A 13,624-nucleotide genomic window follows, 5' to 3' on the forward strand; every position below is an offset into this window, starting at 1 on the left:
AGCGAGCCTACTCCTGGTTAATCATCAAACAACACATTAGTGGCTTTCCACCCATTTGTGTAAGTATAAACATATGTATGTCCTCACACTTTGCATACCTGAGATGTTGCAGAAGAAACAGAAGGTGATGGAGATGCAGGCGGGGTGAGCAAGCTGCAGGGTAAGTTTAATGTAACATAGTGCTCATGGCTGCAGATGATTCGCAAAAAGTCCAACCTCAGGGACACCAGGACACTTGGATTTGGCAGTGAATACAGCTTTGCTGATACCTTGGAAGCAGTGTGTAAAGAAGAGATATCAACTGATAGATTTTTTCTCCCACAGTAATACACAGTAATACAATAACAGTATTTGGGGGTTCTGTGGCATACATCAAAAGATTTCTTTAATACATTTATAATTGTCTATTTTTCCCAACTATATCACAGGATACTCAAGGAGACATACTGTCAGCTGACTTAATAGATATAGTTATCCCTGAATCAACCTCACTGGTTGGCAAGTGTCAATAAGCCAGAATAAGTTTTAATAGTAATAAAAATAAATTTTGGGGGAAAAGAATAGTGTTTTGAAAATATCTGTGAGTCAGTACTTATACACAGATAATTTTTATTACTATAAAAGAAAAACAACCCAATTGAGCAAGCCTTCAAAATTTTAACAATTATATTGCCAAATAGAATTCTTTAAAATTTTTTCTTTTATTGAAGATGAATGTTTTGCCTGCATGTACATTTGTGCACCATGTATGTGCCTGGCACCTAGGGAAGCCAGAAGAGATCACTGGATCTCCTGGAATTGGAGTTACAGACTGTTGTGAGCTGCCGTGTCGGTGTTGAGAATTAGCAGGTTCTCAGGAAGAGTGGCCCGTGCCTTTAACCACTGAGCTAGGTACCCAGCCCCTTAGAATTACTGATCAACAGCTCTCCAAAACTGACCCATGGGCCAGCTAGGAAGGGCTTCATACGCATTACTCTTCAACTGCATTCTAACACTTCAACAATTCTGAGATGAAACCCAGAGATTTTATTTTCCAATGCTTTGATAACTCTGGAGTGACTACAACATTTAAAGGGGCCAATCCAAAAACAAGAGAAGTATTTTCCAAAAGGCAAGAACTTCAGTAAATATCTGACGACGAGTTCAAACTCTAATGTTAAATAGTAGTAGTAACTCTGAGAGGGCGCTCCCACCTGCGGGGGATGGGGTGAAAGACTCTGGGAGGTGGGACCGGAAGGGGGAGCAACATTTGGAATGTAAATAAATAAATAAATTAATTAATTAAAAATAGTAGTAATGAAAACCAACTGTTTACTTTAAGGGCCACTGGAAAGCTGGCATAATAGCTCACATTCACAAGCACAGGGTGCAGGAAGTAGACCAGGATCAAGATCACCTTCAGCTACAACACTGAATTTAGAGCTGGCCTAGGTTATGTCAAACCCTCTCTCTAATAAATAAATACCAAGGACAGGAAAAATTCAGTTAACTGTGCACTCAACACAAATGCTGTTCCTGCACAGCATTCAAAGGCTGCAGTCCATCGCTTCTGAGTAGCTTTAAATGGGCAGGAAGACACACTAGGCGGGGTACAGTCGCTTTCTGGGATCCACGGGAAGTCCTAATAAAGCACACACTGCGCGTTTCCACCACAGTGTTAACAACACAGGACTCGGGGCTGCTTCTTCATTTTCATGTCAGCATGTGCTCTTGGAGCTCCAGCTCTGAAACTAGCCACCACAGTACTTCAGTTACTCAACTACCAAGTATGTATTACCTGTTTGTAGCAGGACTTTATGAGGCTAAAAACAAACCCCCTGTCCATAACTGACAGCAGGTCATTGAGAAAGAAGGCAAGGCTTGTGTTGAGTCTCTCAACCATTTCTGTATCCTAGGAGACAGAATAAGCAATGATAATGATGATGGTGATGAAAAAGGTACAGCGGTTGACTCTCAGCCTGTAAGAGACATCTGTGGGAAGTCATCATCACCTTCTGAAACCGCGACACGACATCGCCAGCAATTGTGCTAACCAGGGCAGCAATATCATCCATAAAACGTTCTGGAAAGCGACTTTTCCTCGGAGCGTCGAGCTTATCATTAAAGTACAAGTGGTGCACCATGCTCTTTACCTGTAAAAGGATACACACCACCATCTGGGATGCTGTTTTGCTTTATTTTTATGACAGTATATTGCAATATAACCCAGATTAACCATGAGTTTCCAATCCTCCTGTCTTAGCCTCTCAGGTCTTCAGATTGCATGTATGTTCTACTACCTGGCTTAATTTTAAGTAAATTATAATGGCTATAAATACTCTGGCTATTTTTAAAAATATACCATGTAATTTTGCAGTCAACTAGAATAGTTTTTGATTTCCCAATATTTTGAAAATGTTCCTTAAATATTTTCTATATGCCAATGAAATGTTGAACATAATAAAACCTTTCTCTTTTATGCACATAAATTATTTTGTCGTAACTTCACAGTGTAAGAACAACTTTAATCCAGATATTGTAAGTCTCACTCAATTTCTCACCCCACTGCCCTAACTTAGAAGCCTCTGATAGTTAGAAAGCCTGCCATCACTGGAGTCATCAACAGCTATTACATAAAGTATCAGTTGATCATTTTAAGTGACTTCAGCTTACAGAATGCTTTTGGATACATTTTCATTATAACACTAGTAATGGTAAAAAAGAATGTAAGCATTTACATTTAAAGAGAGTTAACATGCTGATAGCATGCAGCACAATCAAATCTTCTTTTGTTGAGGTGACAAATGAGCACAGGGCATTGCATGATGGGCAAGACCTCCACCACCTGTCTGTATCCCAGGGCCCTGACCCCACCCTACGTTTTAAACAGGGTCTCATCACATAGCTCTGGCTAGCCAGGAATTCCTATGCTGTCTCAACTGGCTTCAAACTCAAGAGATGTGCCTGCCTGCCACTGGGGTGTGCACTACAACTCCCAGAATCCAGGCTTCTTGCTAAAAGGCCCTGGGATGAGAGGGGCATGCCACCAAGCCCAGCTACAGCCAACTCTTCAACTGTCATCTCTGGACTCACATTTAAGAAATCTGAACACACATGGAAGACTTTTGTTACAGCCCAAATTGCCAATTCCTATCTTACAATAAAAGTATGTGAGTTATAAATTTGATATTGATATTCTAAGAGAAAATGAACTTTTGGACACACATATTCCCAGGTTTACCTATTCTGTAGATTAGTAAACCTATAGAGAAAAATGCTTTGTATCTCAAATCCAGGCAACAGTCAGTGCTACTGAGCTGTATGCTATGTATGCTGTATTCTAAAAGACCCTTTAACTTCCTTCTCTCTTCGCTCCCTCCGTCCCTCTCCCTCCCCTCCATTCCTCCCTCTCTCCCCCTGTCCTCATTTCTTTGTTTTGGCTTTTGTTTGGCTCCTTATTTATTAAATATTATTTTTGTTGAAATAAAATGATCCCATGATCTGAGCTGTCTAGTCCTAAGGGAGAAAACTAGAGGAAGATCGCTAGGGCCAGAATGTTAGGACTTGAGTTATAGTCCTGCTACCTACAGGATGTATATACTAAAATGTCACTTAACCTCTCACGACCTCAGTAACAGGCCTGAATAGTCACCAGATAAGCACTTACTGCTTTGCTTCATTAAGAGGTCTGCATGTATATAAGTATAGCCATGTTTTATATGACATGAACAAAAATTAATCAGTTTGTATATCATTATTGAAGTATGCAAAAGGGTTTCTCAAATTGACTGTAATTGCATTTCCATGTGTACTGTTCACCTATAATAATAACAGGATATATTTATAAAGCTCTAATTAATTGTTACAACATCTATAACACTGACGTTATTGACTTGCACAGATTAGCACAGACTGTCACAGGTTTCTTGTATAGTCAAGAAGAACAAGACAAAATCAAAAGCAGAGATGAAACGAACCTCACATACTTGGATTTTACCTATATTGTGTTGGTACCCATGGCCTATATTTAGAAGCAAATATGTATAATTATGCTTGAGGGCAAACATGGGGATGTAATTTCAAAAATAAAAGAAAAATGAGCTAATACACAATTGCTTATGAGTTAGAAAGTATTAGAGAACACGTTCAGTTTGCTTACCATCAACTCAAAAAAGAACCAGGCTTGCTGCAAAGCCGACTCCCGAACGCTGCCACTGCAAACGACCCACTGCAAAGCCAGCTCCTCGTGAAAAAGCTATCCAGAGAGAAATCACCATTACTACCAAGCCAGCCCTGCTGATGACACAAACCAAATGACAACACAGGGACAAATGAAGGCGCAATGGGACGAAGCTCAACAGGGCACACGAACACTGGATGATGTCATGGACACACCCATTAACGAAACGACTATTTATGCATGAACACAGTGTGGTATGTTCAAAGCTGAAAAATTACATGTTATCTTGGAGTAAAATGTAATTTTAAAAGGACAGGCAGGAAACAACTTCCTAAATTGCACTTGCAAATGAAAAACTAAATCAAAACCTCACAACTACAAATTCGATTTTGTCTGTATTTTAAGTATATATTTGAACATATATTTATCAAGTTTGCTGGTACAATTTAGGAAATACCATTACAAATTTAAACTTTTCTATATGCTACTAAGTTCCAAGTGTTTAAGATGTATTTTTAAAAAGCAGAAACTTTCTGATAATGGATATGTATACAAAGCACTTGCAAAGTAGCACAGATTGCTATGAAAGGCCTGACAGGGCTGTGCACAAGAGCAAGTCAGCATCGCTTACTAAGAGTGATAACTTTTCTAACTCATCTTCCTTTCCCTGGAGATTTAAAACAAAACAGAAGTAGTTACAGAAACAGAATTAAGAGATCATATATTTTTCTGGTATTAAAATTTTATGATCTTATTTGAATTAGTATATTCTACAATCAATTCCAAGACTAGAAACATTTTCTTAATGAAAACAAACCCTGAACAGCAGTGGCATGGCCCAGAGGCTCCAGACCAGCACTGTTTGTTCAAATGTAGTTTTAGACACAACAAAATTATTTAAGTATCTCACACTGGTTGTATGAGGAAACTCTAAGTTTTTAAATGTTGGAATTACTTTCCCCCTCTGTCTTCTTATGAATCTACCTTTTTAGTTGGTAAGCGTCCCGTTAATGTTTGTAAGAAACTTGACGTCTCTGTGTGCGAAGACATACGATTACAACTTCGATCCATAGCCTATGGGTGAAGGTGAACGAATGGCGAGAGAACATTAACACTGCTGTGGGGCTCGAGTCACGGGCTACGCTCAGTTTCAAACATTTAGGCTATTTCTGATTGCATTGCGTTATTTTAAGCTGCATTAAAAGCAGTATGGAAACTGCTTCTTTTTTTTTTTTTTTTTTTTAAAGGATTAACTACCTTAGTGATTATGATACAGAGAGTGCTGCAAAGAATGAAACTTACCTGTGTAATCTATACATGCACATATCTAGCAAAAACATATAAAAAGCAAAAACATACTTCTCAACTGCTGTCTGATAAAAAAATAGAAATCAAGAATTTTGTACTCAATAAGGGAAATGAAAACTTTCAAAACATTACCTTTTTATTAAAAATATACCAATTAAGTTTGTCATAAACTGTGCATAATATAAATCAGTTATAATCTTAAATGGGAATTTAGAAACTTTATTTTTTTCTATTAAAAACATTTAAGTTTGCCATAAACTATATATAATACAATTTAAATTTTAAATGGAGAACTGGATTCTTTTTTAGGAATTAGAAAATTTTTCTTCAAAGCCAATACACAGATAAGAAGTATATTTTGATGCATCATGCAGTTAGTTATCAAGCAACTAGTCTTAAAATATGTCATAATTATAATAAATTTCATACTTTGCAACACATTACAAATTAAACAGGTTTTCCACCAGCATTTATCCTTATAGCATACGTACTGTACACTTCATATTTATTTATATTTAACTTAGATTTACTACCAATCTTTCTATTTGGTAATCATGAAAAAGCGAAGGTAATAAAGGCTACAGGAAATGATATATTTAGATTTAGTTTCAATTAAATGGAAAACTGTTCGATATTTTCTACATAAAAATTTCCTACTAAAGAGGTACAAGCCCTGAAGAACCTGCTATAAAGCTCTCAGCGCATAAACAGCAGCACAAAGACACTGATATGATGTGTAAAAAGGAGGCAGGAGGAGACAGATAAACAAGAGGAGAGCATTACTGGTGCAACTGGTGGGTTCATGCAAAGTAGTTGGGGAATGTGCTAGGTAAAAATACACACTTATAATGATTAAATAAAAGCAAGCCACTGAAACCACAGCATGTACTAAAAGGCAATGTTCTAAAGGGGAACGGCAGCAGCCAACAAAGAAACCTATAATGCAAACACCACCTGTGTTGATTCTGCACTTGGACTGGGGTTGGATCCCCATGGGGCAGCTTTTGGACCAGTGTTAACCCAGGAATTGGAGCGATCTAAACCCTAAGCACATAACAGAGAGCAGTTGGAAAGGAGAGAAATGTTACATGGTGCATGCTATGAATTATCCTTAGAGAAACGCAGAACTCCCAATGCAAACATGGTCTTCATTAGTACTGTTAAAGCAACCCGAAAGATCTCAGGTCCATAGAGAGGGTTAGGTCATCCACATCATCTTATCATATAGCACAACATTAAAAAAAAGAAAAGTACTTAAAGGTCATTTCAATGTAAAGTGATTGCCTTAAAGTACAAACCACAGAAATTTCTACAGCATTACCCTCAAAAAGCTTCCTAAATATGGTACAAACTCTTAACTGAAGTGAGTCTTGGAGGAAGAAAATAAGCACTCTGCTAGAAGACCTTAAGTTCACTGCACTCTTACTAGCTGACCGCTCCTCTGCAGTGAGAACTCCACAATTCTGTTGACCTTTCCTCTTTCATTTTCTTTTAGAAAATAAAAAACATGAGGGAAAACATTATATAAAAGAATAGCTAAATTTGTCCCTTCCTAATAACAACAGTAAATGTGAAATTATATTTCTTTTTATTAATATTGGTCATTTACAAATATGGGTTCTATCTCATATAAATATATAAGAAAAACATTATGTCTCTCTCTAGGAATTGTGTTTTTATCATCACTCTCATTAAATTTTAATATGTTAGTTATCATTAAAGAATATACCGGCAAGTTACTGGAAGAGATTACTGATTTCTGATGAAGTCAGCTGAGGCCTGACTTCAATTTCCCAAGCCTAAGATTATTAGAATCATGTAAAGTTGCTTTATAAAATTCATATTCTGTTCTCTATCCCCCAACTTCCAGATTTCAAACTCACCTAAGGGGAGAGAACCGGCTAAATGGAGTTGGAGCAAGTTGTAATGGGGGCAAGGATAGCAAAGACAACCCAAAGCAACCAGATTAAAAATACTAAAGCCTCGAATGTACTAGAGCCAGAAACTACCAAAGCTAAGACTGCTTGGAAAGGAAGCCATGCTGGCACACTGACCACTAGGTCTATTCAGACAGCGGGCCCTCGGAAAGATCCCCAGCAGCAATAGCAATGAAGCGGCCCCGGCCCACCATGAAACGGGTCAGTGAGAGTCAGTGAGGGGAAGGCCTACACATCAACACATTTTTTAGTATCTCAAGAGAAGTTTCTGAAAGGAAACTAACCACTGCTTCGAGTTCTGACTTTAGGGAGAATATTTTCTTTTCTTCTTCTTTTTTTTTTTTTTCTCCTCAAACACAGAACAACTGAAGTAACTAATATTAATATAATTATCCATTTTCCTTCACTGACTGCCTAAGATGGGAGATAAGGTTCATACAGACTTTTCTGCTTGCTAATTTAGAAATCTAAAATAAATGACTTTTTATTCATTTTCTTATCTACAAAGCATAAATAATAACGATAGCCTTCATCATGGTTTAAGGAGGGTCGAAGGGTAATGCCTTGAAGGTGACAGACACCAAAAGTAGTTTATACAAAAATATTCCAGAGATTAAAATTTTGTATTTGAATGAATTGATTTGTAATGAGTAAGAGTATACTGCTTGTACAAATGTATTATAACCTTGTTTAAAATTTTCTTTTTAAAATAATGTTTATGGAAATTAATATCAGAATAAATTATCAGTTTGCTGCCATTTATACTTCATAAACACAACACTGATGTTTGAATAGTTGTAATTACACGTCAAAGGCTAAGTAAAGTAAGCCAGGGCTACACAGAAAATCACCTGCTCCTCTGTCTCTAAAACAGAAAACAAACAAAAAAGCTAAAGACAGTATGTGGTCGATTAGTTTGTTAGGTAAATAACTTTCATAACTCAAGTGTTATAAAATTGAATATATATATATGCATATGTGCGTGTGTGTGTACATCTACCTACCTACCTACCTACCTACCTACCTACCTACCTACCTACCTACCTACCATCAGTCCTTAAACAAATTCATTACCAAAAGATACTAATGTAACAACTTTCTAGCTGTTTAAGAAAAAAAGAAAAGGTAAAATGTAGCCAGTTGTGTGTGTGTGTGTGTATGTTTGTGTGTGTGTGTGTGTGTTTGCCTAATACCAATACTATTATTTTGTCTTACCTTGTAGGTAGACAAACCTTTGAGGAGTGGAAGCAGAGCTTAATGAGCTACCCTGGGGTGGGGTACAAATTCTACAAGACATGCAGAAACTGGCAGCTTGGCCTATGACTCTGTCAAGATCGGAACTGGGGGGGCATTCATGGGTATTTTGCTCAAGAATCTGGTTTCATATTGCCTGTGTCCTGAGAACAGGAATAAAGTTAAATCTAAAGCTAATGGACTAATTAATTTGTATGACACAGGAAATGTCAAGATAGGAACAGTCACCTGCTGATAAGAAAGCAGCCATTAAAGAGATCAGCACTACTAAAGAGAAACCTGTGCAGCACTGAGACAACACTGTAGGCAACACTGTACTTCTAAGAGGCTCCAACTTGTGAGGATCCAAATTCACTTAAAGAATAATCCTTAAGTTGAGGGATCCAATTCTCAAAACCAATTGCCTAGGAAAATGTCTCCCTGGGGTCAGTACACTGAAGCTGAGACAGCGATATCCCAAGGAACCCAGGCTACATCTTGAGGTCATCTCCCTGACCATGTTTTTCAAGGCATGAAACTTGAGGGACTGAGAGGGCCATGGAAAGCAACTGAGGCCAAGCAATGTATGATAGGTTGCGGTCCTTGGAGGAGGCCCTATGAGGCCCCTGTGCAAATCCACGAAGGTAGAGCCTACATTTCAATGAAGACCTCAAGATATTAGCGATGTCAAAACTGTGAGTCAAGAGTTGTGGGCATAGAAGAATCTAGCCTAAGAGATTCTAAGAGTTCCAAGGGCCCCAGAGATGGAGGGCAAGTGTTACTCAAGCCTTTTGGAACCCAACTGACTAAATCACAAGTTCAGATGCCAGACACGGAGCCGCAGGATTTGGTGGCTGCTCTTTTTGATTCTGGTTTTGCGTTGGTGTGATTCTTTCTTGCTATATCCCAGTTTTTCCATTTGGGGATGGGAGTATTTTTTTCTGTGTCATTATATGTGGGAGTTATTTAACCTGCTATGTGGAATTTTGAAGTGGAGAAACTGTTAATTACTGTGAGGATTTTTAAAGTGGATGATCACAGTCAGCTAATGGATGGGTCACACGGCCCCCAATGGAGGAGCTAGAGAAAGTACCCAAGGAGCTAATGGGAACTGCAACCCTATAGGTGGAACAACAATATGAACTAAGCAGTATCCCGGAGCTCTTGTCTCTAGCTGCATATGTATCAAAAGATGGCCTAGTCGGCCATCACTGCAAAGAGAGGCCCATTGGACTTGCAAACTTTATATGCCCCAGTACAGGGGAACGCCAGGGCCAAAAAGGGGGAGTGGGTGGGTAGGGGGTTGGGGGGGTGGGCATGGGGGACCTTTGGGATAGCATTGAAAATGTAAACGAGGAAAATACCTAATTAAAAAAAAAGCTGGAGTGAATGCATTTTATATTATAACTTGGTCACAGCCTAAAGGGTCAAAGGGTAGTAGGATAAGGTTTAAAAGTGATTTGTCTGGGTGTCAACTGGCAATGGGTGGACTATGAAGATTGGTATTAATTGTCTACGTGACAGAATCTAGAACCACCTAGAGATGGCTTTCTGGGCACATCTGTGGGGTTGTGTTGACTGTGCTAATTGATATGTGGAGACTTTTATGAATTGTAGGCAGGGCCATTCTCTGGGCAGAAGACCCTGAACTGTATAAAATGGAGACTGAACTGAGACCTGCATGCTGTCCTCCTTCTCTGCTTCCTTCTTAAAGAGACGAGGTGGCCAGGGTCCTGTCACTCCTATCACTGTGACCTCCTTGACATAACCTGCAAGTGTGAACTAATGACAGTGCTTCCTTCTTCTAGTTGCTTGTGTAGTGACATTTTTTCAGAGCAAAGAAAAGAGACTAAAACACTGGTTAACAAGAATTTAACAAGAACCTTAGGCAGACCTCACTAGAAGGAGGTCCTCTAAGTAAAATCCTAAATGGTCTCAGAGAGTAGTCGCAGGAGGAGCGTGCTGAGACATGATAAAAATTGACTCCACTTCTCTTGTGTATCTTAACTTGTAAAGCAACACCCTAGACCTCATGCTGTGAACAGAAGGTAGAGTAACAGCAGGGTAAGAGCTCAAGTGCAGCACATTAATTCAGAGAGACACACTGCCATCTTATACTAGGATGGCAGAGATGGTAAGAAGGCATGAAAAGCCTTCGGTTCAATCTCCAGCACGGGGCGGGGTGGGCGCCAGGGAATAAAGAAAAGAAAAAAGAAACTCAACTAAATAGAAAACCCCGAGGCTCTCCATTTAACATTTGTGCAATGTGAAAAAGGACTTAGGAAAACAGGTAAGTGGAATTCTTGCGAGAGATCTGTACTGAAAAGTAAGTTGAGGGGTGATTAACCTAGCATTTATAAACGCGCTCAATAAAAAAACACTAGGCTTCCAAAGTAAGAGATTATCAGAAAAGGAACTTAGTTAGAAGAACATGAAAAGACAGCAACAGTAAACTCTGAAGAACAACACTAATACAATATAGAGTCTCAGAAGCCAAGCAAATTGAACCAAGAATTTGTGTCAAAGATCCTGGCAGGACTGGACCGGAGGCTCAGAGCAGGGGCTGCCCTTGCACAGGCTCTGTGCTGGGTTCTCAGTCAGACAGCTCACAGTGCCTGCAACTTCAGCCACAGAGCATTTGATGTTCTTACCAGAGGCATCTTCACTCACTTGCACATACCATACACAAAGACACATAAAAACGTAAGTTAAGATGAAAGAAATAATTTTAAAATCCAAGTTTGGACACACAACTATTGGATTTAGCACAGTGGAGAACAACTGTAATTTTAACAAGTGCAGTTTGGATGGGAGATAGCAGGAAAGCTAAGTTTAAAAGACAGCAAGAGTAAAAGAACTGAAGATACAAGGTTTACAAAGTAAACGAACCAAGACACAAAGTATAATGGGCTCTACTTTAAGAGACAGCAGAGCTGGCATGATGGCACATTCCTTTAATCCCAGCACTGGTTCTAGGATACACTCCCTCCCCCACCCCCACCCCCCAATATCAGAAAATAGTGTACAAAGTAGCAGCATGAACACCAGGGAGAATTTCTAAAGTGAGAACTAACATGTCTGTCTGTCTGTCTATCTGTCTGTCTGTCTGTCTGTGAATGAAAATGATTCAGTATATAGGAGGGAACTGATCATTCAGGACAAGAGATCAAAGAACTCCTAGAGTGGGAATCCTGAGTAGGCGGAAAAAAGGAGGAGACTCACAGACAAGCAGACGCAATAGACTGTAAGCAAAGGGAACCTCACATCTCCCTTAAGCAGAAGACAAAAGCTGGAGGACACAGTGGTCAAGATTAAGAAGGAGAAGGTATTAGGTGGTCTGTGGCAATAACCTATGGCAGAATGAAATAGTGAAAGGCACACGGAATGTCTGCCTGCCTGGAGCACGGGGGACTTCAGGTGAGGCTAGCTGCCATTTTCAGGACACAGAAGAGCCAGTCCATTGTTTCTAAGGATGGTTTTAAGTTTGAGAAAAAAAAGAGATATTGAGGTTTGATTGTGACAAGAACACATGACTGGTTCTGACTAGTTATGATGACAAGGAGGAAGACAGAACATTTGGAAACTCCTCCCTCTTTCCTCCTGAGGAAAACAAGACTAAGTGAGTGGAAGCTGAAAAGGAAAGCAAACTCCCAGAGTTGGGACACTACAAAGAAATAAGGATGACAAAATGCATGAAGTGAAACCATAAAGGCTAAGTGACTGGTCCTGAGGGAAGACTCATGGGAAGATCACGATTAAGACAAAAGATGTCACCTCTAAAGGAAGGAGATATGGCGTCATAACCTAGACAATGAAGTAAGAATAAATTAAGAATAGGCATACAAAAATTTTGACTCCTTACATTTTTATAAGATAAAAGTATGTTATTAACATTAAGGAAAAATATGAAAGTAACGTACCAATTTTTCAATGAAAATGAAAAATGTAAAACTACTTAAAATAAAGCTTAATTAGATCTCAGTTGGCAGCACATACCTGTTATCACAGCACATGGGAGGCTGAAGCAAGAGGACCAGGAGTTCAAAGCTACCCTGGGCTACATAATGAGACAGTGTCTCAAAGAAAGAAAACTTAATTAAGACATGCTGTGATGACATAAAAAAAAAAAAAAAGAAATTAGTATAAACACCTACATATACACGTGTATACTAATTTCATATATATTTGGACAAGTTGTTACTATGTTTCACTTAGTGATTTTCTTAAAAAGCAAAATGAATACCAATTAATATAGACTTCCTTATTCTAAATCTTTGTTATATAAGAAATATAAAAAGAATAATTGTTAAACAAGGCACAATGTATAGAAATTAAGAGATATTTGTAAGGTAGAATCTCGAGAAATAGCTATCTAGCTCTGGACAACAAGTCCTTGTAGTTCTCGAACAGAATTCACTCTACTGACTATAAACTCTGTAGTACACTACTGCTAAGTACTTCCCTCTACTAAACAACAACAAAAAATTGAGGACAAAAATAAGGTTAAAAAAATCTCAGTACTTTTCCTAAGATTAAATTCAGAGATATCTTTGTATTGTAAATGTAGAAAAGTAATTTCCTGAATCTTTTTGGTGTGATAATAATGGAGGCTCTGAGTAAAGTGTTGGTGGGTCTTATCCTACTTGGCCCCTCTCTTGTCTAGGTTAATTACTAAGCATGGTTAAATAATCACACTCTCTAGTCCTAGTGCAGTTCACCCAGGGTCATAGGCAATGTAACTCTCTTACCAACCAAGGCCAGGAACTACTCTGCATGCTCTCCTGAAGGAGGCGCTCACCCAGGAAATCACTGCAAGCACATCTCTTATACACATCAGTAGCACAGGTCCCTCCCACGCTATAGAACCAATCTAACAAATTTTCACATGACATATCAGACAAGTTATATGTGATGATTTATCATGAACAAATTTTAAAATTTAGCACATTTATTTTTTAAATGCACAATGTATAGACCAGTTTATAAC

General features: G+C 38.6%; 1 protein-coding gene across 13 annotated transcripts in view; it reads right to left on the reverse strand.

The window, feature by feature from the left end:
• The window catches only part of Dock7 (dedicator of cytokinesis 7), a 194,295-nt gene that overhangs the window by 50,567 nt on the left and 130,104 nt on the right, over positions 1–13,624 (reverse strand). For 6 of the 13 annotated variants that reach the window (XR_001784187.2, XM_006503310.4, XM_006503309.4 and 3 more), the window contains 7 exons: positions 6,422–6,511; positions 5,144–5,233; positions 4,791–4,826; positions 4,139–4,234; positions 1,992–2,132; positions 1,778–1,891; positions 99–269 (listed from right to left, as the gene is read on the reverse strand). Coding sequence is in view for 12 of the 13 variants with exons in the window: in XM_006503310.4 (XP_006503373.1) it covers positions 99–269; positions 1,778–1,891; positions 1,992–2,132; positions 4,139–4,234; positions 4,791–4,826; positions 5,144–5,233; positions 6,422–6,511 (738 nt within the window). In the remaining variant the exon portion in view is untranslated. The remainder of the gene's footprint in view (positions 1–98; positions 270–1,777; positions 1,892–1,991; positions 2,133–4,138; positions 4,235–4,790; positions 4,827–5,143; positions 5,234–6,421; positions 6,512–13,624) is intronic. The other 7 variants (NM_001290636.1, NM_001369286.1, NM_026082.5 and 4 more) reach the window with 4 other exon arrangements.

Source organism: Mus musculus, chromosome 4 (genome assembly GCF_000001635.26).
Source record: "Mus musculus strain C57BL/6J chromosome 4, GRCm38.p6 C57BL/6J".
Taxonomy (NCBI): Eukaryota; Metazoa; Chordata; class Mammalia; order Rodentia; family Muridae; genus Mus; species Mus musculus.